The 15,780-nt window shown below is 36.3% G+C and overlaps 3 protein-coding genes and 1 pseudogene across 3 annotated transcripts; 2 read left to right on the top strand and 2 right to left on the bottom strand.

Annotated features, from left to right (window-relative positions):
• Positions 1-2,151: 2,151 nt before the first annotated feature.
• On the top strand, positions 2,152-4,487 carry LOC108835834 (glyceraldehyde-3-phosphate dehydrogenase, cytosolic). The gene is made up of 10 exons (XM_018609056.2): positions 2,152-2,275; positions 2,369-2,398; positions 2,478-2,578; positions 2,826-2,941; positions 3,032-3,131; positions 3,245-3,391; positions 3,485-3,545; positions 3,639-3,879; positions 3,952-4,035; positions 4,145-4,487. Exons 1-10 carry the CDS (start codon positions 2,272-2,274, stop codon positions 4,275-4,277), a joined length of 1,017 nt encoding a protein of 338 aa, XP_018464558.1. The 5' UTR covers positions 2,152-2,271; the 3' UTR covers positions 4,278-4,487.
• LOC108835835 (pentatricopeptide repeat-containing protein At3g29230) lies at positions 4,245-7,139 on the bottom strand. Its single transcript, XM_056997776.1, is given in 2 exon segments — positions 4,245-6,513; positions 6,747-7,139. Coding segments are annotated over 2 exon segments (1,440 nt in total). The 5' UTR covers positions 6,871-7,139; the 3' UTR covers positions 4,245-5,197.
• Positions 7,140-10,123: 2,984 nt separating this feature from the next.
• LOC130503132 (zinc finger protein JAGGED-like) lies at positions 10,124-11,446 on the bottom strand. The gene is made up of 5 exons (XM_056997772.1): positions 11,439-11,446; positions 11,257-11,363; positions 10,923-11,036; positions 10,756-10,840; positions 10,124-10,655 (listed from the first exon to the last, which is right to left on the bottom strand). Exons 1-5 carry the CDS (start codon positions 11,444-11,446, stop codon positions 10,301-10,303), a joined length of 669 nt encoding a protein of 222 aa, XP_056853752.1. The 3' UTR covers positions 10,124-10,300.
• Positions 11,447-13,247: 1,801 nt separating this feature from the next.
• On the top strand, positions 13,248-15,580 carry LOC130503131 (chaperone protein ClpB3, chloroplastic-like; annotated as a pseudogene).
• The last annotated feature ends 200 nt before the right edge of the window (positions 15,581-15,780 follow it).

Here is a 15,780-nt window from a genome sequence, read left to right as displayed (position 1 = left end):
AAATGGTAAATCAACAGAATAACTCAAAATGATCACACTAAATTTTTTAATTGGTTTTCAAGTAATGAAAAACATACAAGGCTAAATTATGAGAAATATTATCAAGATTATGTGAATTTTTAGGACAAACCAAACTGAATCAAATTATGAGAAGAAGTGAAGGAGAGAAAGGTTTATAAATAAAGTCATTTGCAAAATGAGGATATCGGATGTGCTATTTTTTCTCTGTAGACATAAATGCACTGTTTCCCAATCAGCTCGATTTTGGTAGCTCCAACCGCCGCCATATACGACATAGATCGCTCACCCTCTCCTCTGAAGACCACCACCGGGAATTTGGGCTGGAGATCGGTGGTGTGTACGAGCGTCGGACCCTCAAGTGTGTGAGAAGCGGTTGGAAAGAAACATGGAAAGAGTGGTCGAGAATGATGACAAACTTGAGGCTGCTTTATCACGGCATCGGGGTTTGGGATCACGTACGACGATGGCGGAGTCTTCTTGCTCACACCCTCCAAGACGATCTTCAAACCGGTTCGTATGACTTGCGCAGAAGTGTTCACCATGGTATCCTGCGCCACATGAACGTTTCTTTCTTTCATTCTATCATCACGTGTTTGTCTCCTTCTTTTTTTATTGCTAACCATTTTTCTCTTTAAAAAAGATGCAAAACATTGATTATAGGAGTTTTTCTATCTAAAAAAACACTTAAACCGATTAGAAAAAATACAAAACTAAGTTATGAGAAATATATCAAAATTATGTGAAGTTTTAGGACAAACCAAACTGAATCAAATTAAACTAACCAAGGTTAAATCAACCTAAATTAAACCATATTATATATTTAATCCAACCAGATAGAGTTTTCTCAATTCGAATGTTCAACCGTTATCAGTGGCCTGAGATAAAGTTGTGTTATCATACACGTAAGTCGTAAAATTTACTATTTTGTTGTTGATGATGATGTTTTGACAGCACTACTTTTTCTTTGAAATGTTAATTTTCTTTTGTTTACATTTATTAGATATAGTTTCACAAGTCCACCTAATTTTCATATTTGCCAAGAGATCACACGTAATTCCACAGTTTTTTTTGTAGTTTATCAATCACAATACTTTATGCAGTCAATATAATGGCAAGATCATGAATAATGATAAAAAAAATTATGTGGGGAATGTATGCTTATGTTGCAATTATTCTCCAAATTATAATTCATTTCTCTCAACACTCAACCGCATCTTCTTATTTTAAAACCATTATTTTAAACACTAAATCAGAGAGGTTTTGTCTTTACCAATTACAAGGTGCATCATTTAAGAAGCTTGTAAATGTCATTCTCTAATAATTTGTGCTTATTGTCTCAACTCTCTAGATATTTTTATAATTTGATGTCTTATTTTATCAGATAGTGAGTTCTTATTGAGACACATGTAGATGCTCCACTTTGAAAGTTTTGGTAGGTCACATGAACGTGACAGCAAAACATAACTCACTCTATGCATGACTCTTGGCTTTTGCCAAAAGTCTCCTTCTTCTCCTCCTCTTATTTTTCTCTTTCGATTCTTTTTGTATTAAATGAAGCATATAAAAACTCGTTAATCTGGTAGAAATATGGTGATATGGATCCTACATTCTATAAATAACGAAAATGTTTTTAAATGTCAACAAATATATCATATAACTGTAAATGTATTTGGACACACGTGAACATAATACCGTCTAGTGAGTTTAACATAACTTAGATGTTGAATTAGTATATGGTCATATTATGTTATAAGTTATGACATCCGAATTCATATCTAAGAATGGACATTTCTGTTTAACTTTGGGTTTGATTAGAAATATGGATCTAATGATATGGTAAAATCTTAAGATAAACATAAATTTTTACTCCAAGTATTATTGAGGCTTACTCTGTTTCTCTATATAAAATATTGTTGTGTGCATCGGCCCGGCCCATAGTATCTGAGTTATAAACCTCGAATATTCCGCGCAGGCGCCATTAGTTTCCTCTAATTACTTCTTAATTCTACCATAAACGGTTGGCCAAATCAGTGGCAGAAACGGTAAATAATCTAAAAAGCAAAGGACGATCTGGTAACATTGAATACTGAAATCTGACCTGTCACCTTTTTACCCAAGAAAAAATCTCAGCCACTCGATCAGATTTCAATCTCCTCCTTTAAATAACCCTAAAGCCTCACCAAACTCTTCACTCACTTGACTATTCTCACATTCAGAACTTTGCTATCTCTCTCTCTCGACCACATCGCCATGGGTGAGTATCTCTTCATTCTCGATCTCTAATTTCTTCGTTGATACTGTTATGTTAGGGTTTCTAATTTTTGATTTTTCTCTTGTGTTTGTGTAGCTGACAAGAAGATTAAGATCGGAATCAACGGTGAGTGTTTTCCTGGAATCGTTTTTATAGGTTTAGATCTGTGGAATCTGAGTTTTTGAATGTTCGTGAAATGGTTTAGGTTTCGGAAGAATCGGTCGTTTGGTGGCGAGAGTTATCCTTCAGAGGAACGATGTTGAGCTCGTCGCTGTTAACGATCCTTTCATCACCACCGAGTACATGGTGAGTTTGTAACTCTTTCCCCTTCGATGTATTGCTATAGTTCGATCTGGATTGGTTAAGTATCTTTTAGATCTGATATATGACGCGAGTCGGTATAGGTTTAGTTTATCGATCGTCTTTGACAATGAATCAAATCAAATTTTCACTAGTATACTGTGAACCGGTTTGATGTGTTGATTATATGCAACTTGGTTCTTGGTTTGGTTAATTCGAGGATCGATTTTCTAATCGAGTGTGTTTGTTGCAGACATACATGTTTAAGTACGACAGTGTTCACGGACAGTGGAAGCACAATGAGCTTAGGATAAAGGATGAGAAAACCCTTCTCTTTGGTGAGAAGCCAGTCACTGTTTTCGGCATCAGGTAGCGCCTCATCTATTATTTGATGTAATGCAAATCTGTTTATCTCTCTCTCTTCTTGTGTTATTAATTTGTGGTGTTTTACTTCTGAAGGAACCCTGAGGATATCCCATGGGGTGAGGCCGGAGCTGACTTTGTTGTTGAGTCTACTGGTGTCTTCACTGACAAGGACAAGGCCGCTGCTCACTTGAAGGTTTGGTTTTTTCTTTATTTTGTCTTATGATATAAGAATTGTCATCTGAATAGAGAGTACTTGTTTGTAATTTAGTAACGTATCAAATGGTTTCTTTGTTTTTACTTTTTCAGGGTGGTGCCAAGAAAGTTGTCATCTCTGCCCCAAGCAAAGATGCTCCCATGTTTGTTGTTGGAGTCAATGAGCATGAGTACAAGTCTGATCTCAACATTGTTTCCAACGCTAGTTGCACCACTAACTGCCTTGCTCCACTTGCCAAGGTCTCTTTTTCTATTATTCTTTTATGTTATATATAGGAGTTTCAAGTATAATTTGCCCATTGTTGAATTGGAACTTGTAATCTGTTTTTGCAGGTTATCAACGACAGGTTTGGAATCGTTGAGGGACTCATGACTACCGTCCACTCGATCACTGGTATAGATGAATTCATTTCACTACCTTTGATTCATTCTTTGATTTTTTTAAAAAAGTTATTAATTGCCTTTTGGTTTTGTTTGTGTAATTCAGCTACCCAGAAGACTGTTGATGGTCCATCAATGAAGGACTGGAGAGGTGGAAGAGCTGCTTCCTTCAACATCATTCCAAGCAGCACCGGAGCTGCCAAGGCTGTCGGAAAGGTGCTTCCACAGCTCAACGGAAAATTGACCGGAATGTCCTTCCGTGTTCCCACCGTTGATGTTTCAGTTGTTGACCTAACTGTCAGACTCGAGAAAGCTGCAACCTACGACGAGATCAAGAAGGCTATCAAGTAAGCTTTCACTATATATAAATCACATATCTCTTGTAAGAGAACTAATTGGTATGGATTGGATTGTTACAGGGAGGAATCTGAAGGCAAACTAAAGGGAATCCTTGGTTACACCGAGGATGATGTTGTCTCAACTGACTTCGTTGGTGACAACAGGTCACAAAACAATATCCACTACGCACTTTGAATTTACACAAATCTTCTAGTCTTTATTGGTAATGATTTTAAAACCAATGTGTTCATGTGATTTGTGTGTTTGTAACAGGTCTAGCATTTTTGATGCAAAGGCTGGAATTGCATTGAGTGACAACTTCGTGAAACTGGTGTCGTGGTATGACAACGAATGGGGTTACAGCACCCGTGTGGTGGACTTGATCCTTCACATGTCCAAAGCCTAGAGCGCCGCCCAAGAGAAACAAGATCTCAAACGATGTAATGGTGTCCGTCAGTTTTTTCGAATAAATTTTCTCGAGATCTAAAAACTCATCTTTTTTTTTTTTTGGTTTTAGCGATTCTCCTTCACGTGACGTGATAGGAAGTTTGTAAACCTTGTTTATTTCTTTCTACACTGGAAACCCTTTGATACAACAAGTTTACTTTTATTGCAATTCATTCAAGATAAGCACAAACCGGCTATAGTTAGTAATAGTGGGACAGTGTCGGTTTGAGATTTGATCATAAGCCACACATATAATTCTAGAACTTCAGACCACACATATCAGTTGCTTCTGCCTGAGAACTTCTCTGGAGATTGAGTGCTTGGACGATGTGTATGTCGTACCAACATCCTTGGTACTTGAACAACTTGCCACCATAGCAAATTATCTCTGAAGGAAGGCGATGAGATCAAGCTTTTGGTTTCTTCTTCTTCACTCAACTTCTCTGGAATCTCTTTCTCATCCATTTTTTTTTCTGCCTCGAGATTGTATATTTGCTGCAATCACACAAGATCACACACTACTTATAGGCTTTTATAGCTGTGCATGTGGCTTGAAAGCTCAGTCATAACCTCAATTTAATAGCGTGGTAGTTGCCAATAGTATTTTCAAACCTGTGATTATATAGTTACAACGAAGTCAATTCAACTTGTAACTGAATCTAAGTATCAAAACAAACGTTGTAGTTGGACAATACACTAGTTTTACAGAATGTACTGAACCCTTTTCGTATACCAACAAAGTGACCCCGAGATCTGTAATAAAGGCTTCATTGTAAGAGCAAGAGACTGCAAGAAGTACCACTACCGAAGGGTAAGAGACATTATGATTCTAGCAATTTGGAATTGACAACATAACAAATATTTCAACATAATCAAAGATTAAAACAAATGTTCTTGAAGTGCTTCTTCTTCATCATCACCAAGCAAGATACTGAAGTTCTTCAGCTCTCTCAAGATCCCCTGTAATTCCTCTGTTCTAAGATGCTTCTCTCCCGAAGAATAAAACTTCACTAAACCATCATCGGTCTCAATCCAGCTAACACCTGCTTCTTTCTTAAAACCTGTGTCTCTCATAGCAACTTTTAGCCTCGCAGCATCATCATATCTCCCGAGATCTCCATATATATTTGACAGCATCACGAAATTAGCCGGGTTTCTTGGCTCAAGCTTGACCAACTCTTCATGAGCAAGCTCACCGACCTCCACCTTCTTGTAAACCTTCGAAGCTCCAAGCAAAGTGGCCCATATCACAGCGTCAGCTTTCACCGGCATTTTGTTTATAAACTCAACGGCTTGTGTTAAAAGTCCAGCACGAGATAGTAAATCCACCATACAACCACAATGCTCTATCTGAGGCGTTATTGAGAAATCAGTAAACATGGAGCTGTAATAAGCTAACCCATCTTCAACCAAACCCATGTGTCTACAAGCACATAGAACACCTACGAATGTTATCTTGTCAGGTCTAACTCCGCAAGTTCTCATCTCACGGAATAAATCTAAGGCCTCAGTGCCATGTCCATGTGCAGCTAAGCCGTTGATAACAGTATTCCAGCTTATCAAATCTCTTCTCTTTATCCCATTGAAGACTTCCATAGCCATCTCTATAGCTCCACATTTTGCATACATATCAACCAAAGCATTCTTGAAGTTAACATTCACCTTATCATACCCAAGACCCTCTCCATGCTTATGCACCCGTTTCCCAAACTCGAAAGCTCCTAACTTCGCACAAGCTGATAACACTGAAGTCAAAGTCGCGTCGTTGGGAGCAACCTTCCCTTCATCTACCACCATTCTCTTAAAACAATCCAACACTTTATCAAGCCTCCCACTTTGAGTATACCCCTTGATCAAACCATTCCAAGAGAACACATTTCTCTCAGGCATCTCTTCGAAAACTCTTTCACAAGCTTCAATGTCTCCAACACTGGCGTAACCCTCCAGAACCGTGTTCCACGACATGACATCTCTACAAGGCATCAAATCGAAAAGACTCCTAGCTTCCATCATGTTCCCTGTTTGGATATAACCAGACACCATAGTGTTCCATAACACAGTGTCTCTCTCAGGAGACAGATCAAAAAACCGCCGAGCAGAGACTAAGTCCTTGTTCAATATATACCCATTGATTAATGAAGTCCAAATAACTACATTTCTCTCACCCATCTCACAGAACACTTTATTAGCCGATGCTAACACTCCTGCACATGAGTACATCTCAATCAGCTTCGTTCCTACATAAGGGTTTGATCTAAACCCTGTTTTTATAGAAAGGCACTGCAACTCCTCTCCTTGCCTTAGTTCCTTAACCATCACGCAAGCTTTCAAAACGACAGGGAGAGTGAACCCGTTAGGCATCACATCGTTCCTTCTCATTCTCTTGAACAACAACAAAACGTCGTTGTACGAGTCGTTTTGGTTATACCCATTTAACATGGCGTTGTAAATAGAAACACTCGGTTGAGACATTCTGTCGAACACCTTGCGTGCGTGATCGATTCTCGCGATCCGACAACATGCGGAGATCATTCTCGGACCGACGTATTCATTGTCTTCTAACCCGTGAGCTAAAGTCTGTGATTGGATTTGAAGAAGGTGTTTCTGGGTTTTACATGACTCCAAGAAAGAGATGAGCTTCTCTTCCAAAAGCCTCTTTGGTGATTTTGAAACTAAAGCTACAGAAACACTCGCAATTTTCGATTACGTTTCAAAAAACAAAAGACGAGTCTTTCTCGAGAGGGTTCGATTGAGAAAACAAAAGCCTTCTCATGTCTTTTTTAATTTTTTTTTTTATTAGTTAGACAGGACCGGCGGTCCGAATGAGAATCACTCCTCTAGTGACGGTCCGATTACATCATCAAACCCGAGTTCTAATTTAACCGTCGAAGTCGAACCATACACCGTATAAAAACCGGTTCACATTAAACCACAGTGGCAGTCAGATTCCGGAAGTATACAGAGTAGACAGAAGTCGAAGGACTTGAAAGACAAAAGCCAACACCTTCTTAAGGGGTTAGAAGGTTATGCATACACTGACTGCTGCTCGTGTGTGTAAACCAATTGTATTTTTTTACTACTCGATTCTATTTTTACCAAGGAGGTTAAATTGTTGCTTTTACGTTCACAAAACATATTCTCAATGGAAAAATCTTAAATACGTATTTAATCAAATAAAATTACAAGGAGCAACTAGTATATATATCAACACTCATTCAAATGTTTCTAGGGAGGTAACTCGATTACTGTATCAAACTTGAACTCAAAAGTTTCCGGGTTTAAGTAATTGAAAAACTCTGCAATCACTACTTTTTACCTTATCAATACATAGGTAAGACCTCAAATTATCTCTAAAATTGTTTAATCTTATTATACCGAATCTGATTAGCTATGCTTTGCGGTAATAATAGTGTGGGCCAAAACTAGGTGTCATAGTATATACTACTACTAAGCCCTATGCTATCCAGCCTCAACATTTACTCTGAATTTACATTCCTTCAAAACATACCCAAAATAAACAAGCCTATGAAGACCTATATAAAGTTCAAGTAGTTAACTGTATGGTCATAGGTGTAATAGAGATGAGGCGGTGTCATTGTATAGGAACATCATTTTCAGCAGCCTATTCTACTAACCCTACTAATATGTATAGCATTCGGTAACTGAACCCTTAAAACTCTTATTTGCGTAAATAGAAAAAGCTCTACTTTCCTGTTTCATCCTTCTGAAACAAATTATATCTACTCCTAGCTCTTACTTAATCGTTTACTCTCACGAGTATCTCCAACCCAATCTCAAATCCTCAAATTTTGAGTTTTTTTGTCATTTTAATCCAACTTAAATTCTTTAAATTTTGAAATTTTGAATAGTAACATCTTAAATTTGAGGTTTCACTATTCAAAACCTCAAAATAGTATTTATTTTCTTCTTAGTCTTTACAATTATTTTATTTCACAAATACATCTACTAATTTTATTTATAATAGCTTAAACACACCAAAATAAAATAAAAATTGAATAAATATTATATAATATTAAAATAAAATTCACACAAATAGAAATATATATTAAGTAAAGGTTACGCAAAATAAAATACATTAAACAAACTTAACATAAATTAAGACAAATTATATAAACGTTTAAATATACATATCTTACAAGTGGTACCAAATACCGGAATTCATTGGCTAACCGGTGTGTGTTGTTTTATTATATATATAACTTATATTATTTTTATTATATAAAATTGTAATATTGTGTGTTGTATCATTTATTAAAAGTATATTTTATAATAATATATTAAAAGCATGTTTTATATGTATTTGTGAATTTTTATCATTATTAGTATTTTTTATTAATGTTAGGAACTAGTCTAAATAAATAATTTTTTTAAGAATTTTTTTTGAAGTTTTATAGTTTGAGTAATTAATCCTCAAATCCCCATTTTGAAGTTTTGTTCCCCTTTAAAATAAGGTAATAGGTTGGAGATGCTCATGGACTTCAGGAATATTTTTATATATCGACGCACACCTAATATCTTAAGTATCTAGGCTTGTTCATTTGTACATAATAATGAGGATTATATACCTTACAATTTGCTCTACATAGTAAGAGTTCATGAACTTATAGCCACAAACACACATCTATATATATTATAGGAGTAGGGTAGAGTTGAAACCGAGGAGAAAAACTAAGAAATAGTAAAAGCTGATATAATAGAATAGGATTTGTACTCGTCAGACTGAAAACCAAAACAAAAAACTCAACTGCATCAATGAGTCTTTACCGCATGCAGTTGTGTAATCGTCAGACTGAAACAAAGAAACTTAACTGCATCAATAAGTCCGTACCACAGTTTTCTATGTCTCAGTGACTCAGTTAAGAGTCCAACATCTGTTTTTAATAGCCCTTAATTTAAACTCATTCACATAATCTATACTGATTCACTCAATCAATCTCTCTCTCACTCTCTCCTTCGCTTTTTGATTACTCATTTGTTTTTAAATATAGATATAACTCTTGGGAAGACTATGATTACATATCTAGGGTTAGCCTTCTTTCACTAAATCATGATTTATTTCTTATTTTCATGCATATTTTATTTATCCTTTTATCACACAAACAAGCCTCAGCCGAGGTCACATATTTGATATTTGACTCCTTTACAAGATAAACTTTTTTTTAGGTTGGCGTTTGGATTTTCTTAGATTTGTAGCGTATGATGTCATGACGATGAACTGGCTAAAAAAAAAACAAATTAAACAAAAAGACGAAATTCTCTTTTTCAGAAATGTTGCAAAATAGATATAATCATAAATGTAAACTAAAAGGATTAAACATAAGAGTTAGTTATAACTCAAGTAGAAGTAGTCCAGAACTAAGTTGATATCTCCAGTCTCCTCTCCCTAGTAAAGTCAGTTCTATGTTCTTTTTATTTCTCCAAAGGGAAAAGAAAAGTTCAAAGAACATAGATAGAACGAGACACATTAAACAAAAAGACGAAATTCTCTTTTTCAGAAATGTTGCAAAAATAGATATAATCATAAATATAAATTAAAAGGATTAAACATAAGAGTTAGTTATAACTCAAGTAGAAGAAGTCCAGAACTAAGTTGATCTCTCCAGTCTCCTCTCCCTAGTAAAGTCAGTTCTATGTTCTTTTTATTTCTCCAAAGGGAAAAGAAAAGTTCAAAGAACATAGATAGAACGAGACAACACTTGGTCTCACAAACAGCTCCGAACCCGAAAGTGGCAGATGATAATACGAAAAAAACAAAACAAAAATAGTTTAAAGCTGCTCCTTCATACAAATATAAACTTCTCACATAACTCCAAAATACAACACTCCCTCTCCAGTGTGAATTTCACTTATTGTCATTATCAATTACTTTGGCATGTCTCTTTCGATATTCCAACAAATATGGATAAAATCTAACATTAATGGATAAAATTTTATTAAAACACACTCATTTATTCCGCTGCCTTAATTATAACCATTATGTGGAGGCAGAGGCCGCCAAAGAGGAGGAGCAACCCTAGAGCCATTAGCCACGGGTGCACCGATGAAGTTGTATCCCGATTCAGGCGGTGAGCGACCACCGCAACCGCTATTGGTTAGGGTTTGGTGATGTGTACCATTGTTGTGCAAATAGTAGTCTGTGCGACGGTAAGGAAGCGATAACGGTGGCGTAGGAGACCGTGGTGGATAAAGATATGGTTGCACAAGTGGTGGTGGCGGTGGCGGCAGAGGTGCGGAGGGAGAGAACAATCTTGGTGGATACATCATTGGTTTGTATGGTGTTATTGGGTCTCCTATATGCAAATCGCCATGCTGATAACTATATAGAATATAACGGCGTCGATTCAAATGATATCTATAGCAGTAGTTCAAAGGAAAATGAATTAAAATTGCATAAGAAAGAGAGAAACCAAAAATACCTAAATGATGGAGGTCCTTGATGAGGAGGAAACGTATTGTTGCGAAGAAGTTCACGAGCTTTGTTAAGTGACTCCGTCTCCCTCTCTAAAATCACCATACCAAAAGTTAAGTTTATTTATGCAAACTCGTATAAATTAATACTATATAAGAAAGCAGGGTCACTTGCCTTGACGGTGGCGGTTCATGTGGCCACCGAGAGCTTGAGATTTGAAGAACTTGAGTGAACAAAATCTACATTCGTACTCTTTTCCATCTTTGATTTGCTTCTCTCTAAACGCTCCTACTCAATACTATATTAATTTGATTCTCGCAATAAATAATCAAGTGTACATCTAGTGATTAGATGAAAACATTTGTTGTTATCTCTCTAAACCCTCTTATTCATTACACAACACACATCCAAGGCAGAAGGTAAATCAAGATTAATTTCACTAATATCAAAATTTAGTAGTTCGAATTAATAAAATAAAGAGAGTAGAGTAAGCTAGAGTAGTATGTACCAGAAGATGAAGATGAAGATGAGCCTTCTTTAAAGAATGGGAAAAAGTGAATGGAAGGATCATCAGGTAAGTTATTGAGATCAAAAGTGTTATTATCTTCAGCTCTCCTGCAAATTTTACGTATCAATATAATTAATTAAGATTTAGCAAGAGAGATAAAGAGAAAAAGAGAGGACAGAGACACCAACATGAGTACCAAGAAGAGAATGATCTAAGGTTAAAGACTTAAGGGAGTGAAGAATGGCAAGCGATAAAGAGAACCAAATTTGTGAGATCTCTTTTTATCAAGATATAATCTTTATTTCTCTAGAGATGAGAAAATTGAGCACGGAACCCAAAGTGGATTGCTTTGTGACTTCTGAGCAAGAGAACTATAACTTGAGATGGCATAATAGGTCAAGGTATCCCTTAGTATATATAATGGTCATACTCATGTATACAACAAGTCCAATGTAAATTTCCATATTTTTATTAGATGAGTGATATTATATATCCAATTAACTTTTTCATTCATACTTTTAGTATTATATCTTTATTTCTATAGATTTTGTTGTTTCTATGAAAACTACTATGAAATGTTTAGTTTGTTAATAGCTAATGACATGACTATTTTTCGGTATCACAGTAGATAGGGATGTTCATGATTGTCGTGTTGTTGATCGCCATAATGTTATTAACATGTGCGTTGAGATCATTTCTTTCTAGTTTTGCCTACTCCAAATAATTAGCATGAAATTTAAATTATTAGTGTGACCTCTCTTGTCGTAACTATTTATCCTCTCTCACTTGGTTATTTGGTGGCGTGATTATCTTATTGAAAAACCTAAATATATTTTTTGCTAAAAAACAAAAATTTACAATCAAATGACCTCTATTGGAAGATCGGCACATTTTTCTCTATCATCAGAAAATCTGCTTGAGTTCATTCTTTGAAGCATTCAATTCTTTTTTTTATCACTGATATTTTATGAAACAAAGTCAAAATTTACAAGAAATTCCATTAGAAAGGTAAATAGACAAAAGAAAACTACAAAAACTAAAAAAGCCCCAGCCAAAAAAGTCCAAGAAGGAAGTCCAATAATCTTATCCAGCTCAACACCACAACACCACATGTTCTGATGAGACGAAGCAGAGACACGCCTCTCTGAAAGAGGAACACATCGACTCCATACGTCGCCTTGAAAGTCCTCACCGGAAGCCAAAGCGGCCAACCACCGGAACTGAATGCCACTCACCGAGTAACAACACAAGCAGAAAAAGAGGACAAGACCGCCATCACTTCAAAGAAGAAGGTGATTTAGTTGCATGAAATCGATCCGATTCATCAGAAATTCCTAATCAAAATGATCATCTTTATTGATGCAGATAAGTTCGAAGATAAACCAGCCCACAACTGGGGAAGGAAAGACCATTCCGATGAAAATCGAAACCCAACTGAATCTAGAGGTTAAACATGGAGGCTAGGAGTGGAGAAGAAAATATAAAAAACAAAAGAAAAACAAAACAGCAGAAATATAAACGCCGGATGAACCAGTAAAGAGTCAGCCGTCTACACCAAGGGATAAGGAGCAATGACAGAGTCAAGAGCCGGCAAACGATACTGAAGAAGCCATCTTTTCTGGAAGGGAGCCCGATCACTCGGGAACCGAACTCATGTCATCTTCTATCCTCTAAAAGATATATGATTTGATAAGAAAGTGGAAATTGAGAGAGTTTTCTCTCTCTAACAGAAAAGAGAGAGAGATTGAAGCATTCAATTCAAGTTTTAGTTTGAGAAATTGTCTACTATCTATATATAATAGCAAACTGAATTTTAAAATCTGCTGATGTCATCATTTTTTTATAGGAAAAAAAAATCAAAATCTAACGGTGAGATTTGTTCTTAAAATATAATCCAACGGTTTATATTTTGTTCAGGAAAAAAAGTATGACGTATTGATTTACTTTAACAATCGACGTCTTCGTACCAGCAAGTCGTACCTGTTCAAAGAGATCATACCTGTTCAAAGAGAGTCGCCTCTTAAAAAAAAACTGCCTGATTTACTTTGGCAATCGACGTCTTCATACCACCAAGTCATACCTGTTCAAAGAGATATGCTTCTTAAAAACATCTTCACTTAAGAGACATGTCTTTTCAGAATGTTATATATTGAAGAGGGTTTAATTTTTTTTTTGAGATTTTCTCTCATCCTCTTCTTTGCTTATCTCTCTCAGGATTTTAAATCTCTATTTCGTTACCATCCTTTGCCGAAGATCTTATTTCCTATAACCCTCTCTCTTTTTCTGGTAATCGTATTCTCATATATTTTCCTGCAATACAGTCCTTGATGAGTTTCTGGTGAGTTTATTATCTCCTTTCCTTCAAGTAACTGTAGTTTGTGTTATGTCTCTGTTCAATTTACTTTCGTTATTGAGTTTTCCGATCTATTTCTCCGCAATCACCCAATTTACTGTCCCTGCTGAATCATTCAGGATACCTTTCCGAAAAGTTACCTTTCCAAACTGACTTGGCGTCCATATTAGAGAGACGTCAATGAATAGAAATAGTGTTTACAACTGATTTCTTCAGATTTTATGAATGTTTCCAAACGTTGAGATGGAACCGTTCATTGCTTTTATCTCGCGGGATGGCTCTAGCGGTGGATCCGCTCTTCTTCTGCGCCCCATCCATCGGCCGAACCACCGGACCCGCATGTTACTTTATCGATGGCGCGTTCGCGGCTGTTGTTACGGTGCTCCGCACGTGCATCGACGCTCTTCATTTATGGCACATGTGGCTTCAGTTTAGACTGGCTTACGGGAAGCTCGTTTGGGATCCTCGCGCCATCGCGTCACACTACGCATGCTCCCTCACTGGCTTCTGGTTCGACGTTATAGTCATCCTTCCTGTTCCTCGGGTTTAATCAACTTTTCAGAACAATCGATCTGTTACAATACTATGAAAATAACGAAAAACATTTTATTAGTATCAATTAAGCCCCCATGAATCGTTTGAAAGTGTAACCTTGGATTTATATGGATGATGTTGAAATGCACAAGTTGTTTTTTCTTTTTGCAGGCTATGTTTTGGTTAGTGGTGCCAAAGAGAAGAGAAAGTTAAGCTGATAACGACGATCCTTCTGCTAACTTTCTTGTTCTGGTTCCTCCCCAAAATTTAATTATCACTCCTTTTGCTTTGATGACAAGAATGCATAAGGCAGTGGTTATATTTTTGGGACTATTTGATGGGGTTTTGCTTTTGCCCATAACCTCATGTAAGTCCTCTCAAAAAGAGAAGGAACGCAAAAGAATTCACAATTGGATATCCATGCGTATCTGGAAACCTAACCAGCTGTGGTCAAGAAGCCTATGTGATTAGACTCTGACGGACCATTACGGTATGGTCTCTACGGCTGGGCACTGATTCTCAATGACGTACCGTGAGTTTCACCAATACAGTTATTATTATGACCTCGAACGTTGGCTCGCAGTTTATACTGAATAACACGGATGATGATGCAAAAAAGATCGCTTATGAAAAGATTAAACAAAGAGTGATGGACGCTGCAAGATCGATTTTTCGTCCAGAGTTTATGAATAAGGTTGATGAGTATATAGTTTTCCAGCCTCTTGACCCCGACATGATCAACAGCATTGTCCGGTTACAGGTACGCTTTTGTAATAGAAACTGCCCCTGTAACAGAATCTGTTGTTAATACACTCTTTTTGTTGTGTGTATACTACAACTTGCTCGTGTGCAGAAGCGAGTTGCAGACAGGAAAATGAAGATAGGGATCATAGATGCGGCTGTGGATCTTCTTGGAAGCCTCGTGTATGATCCTAACTATGAAGCTAGACTTGTGAAGCGTGTGATACAGCAAAATATCGAGAACGAGCTCACAAAAGGTATATTGAGGAGATTTCAAGGAAGATGGCAGTCTAATCGATACAGAGGCTACATCGTTTTCAGGAAACGCTCATTTTCAAGAAGATTGAGGCAGAAACAGCAGATACTGAAAAAGAAGAAGATTTCTCAAAATAGAGCAGTTGAGAAACGTCACCTTTGAAGTCAACAAGCTTCAGATTTTTTAGTACAGAGCATCTTGTGGAATTTTGGAGGTGATTGTTAAGAGAAGATGAAGGAAATCAGGTTATAATTCGAAATTACACAGTGATATTGCAACCTCAAAAACGCATGGGATGCTTTTAAGGATCAGTGTGAAAAAGAATTACGATATGGATGTTGTTAAGTTTCCATTTCATGATATAAAATCATGTCAAATATCATATGATCATAATCATTAACAAATCACGTGAGGTTATATTTTCAATATATGGTAGATTGGTGGGAGCTTTTTATTTTTACAAAAATTCATATATAAATATTTTACATTTTTTCCAAATAAAAAAATAAAAAAGAAAGTAAATAATATATGAATGTGATAGATATTATAAAATCATCCTCTACAGTATATTATAGAAATATTGAAAAATAATTAAACGGATAATATCTAATAACCTTTTGGATTTTACCATTAATATAAT

This window comes from Raphanus sativus, unplaced genomic scaffold (assembly GCF_000801105.2).
Source record: "Raphanus sativus cultivar WK10039 unplaced genomic scaffold, ASM80110v3 Scaffold0818, whole genome shotgun sequence".
NCBI lineage: Eukaryota > Viridiplantae > Streptophyta > Magnoliopsida > Brassicales > Brassicaceae > Raphanus > Raphanus sativus.
This window is presented reverse-complemented; position numbering and strand designations above follow the sequence as displayed.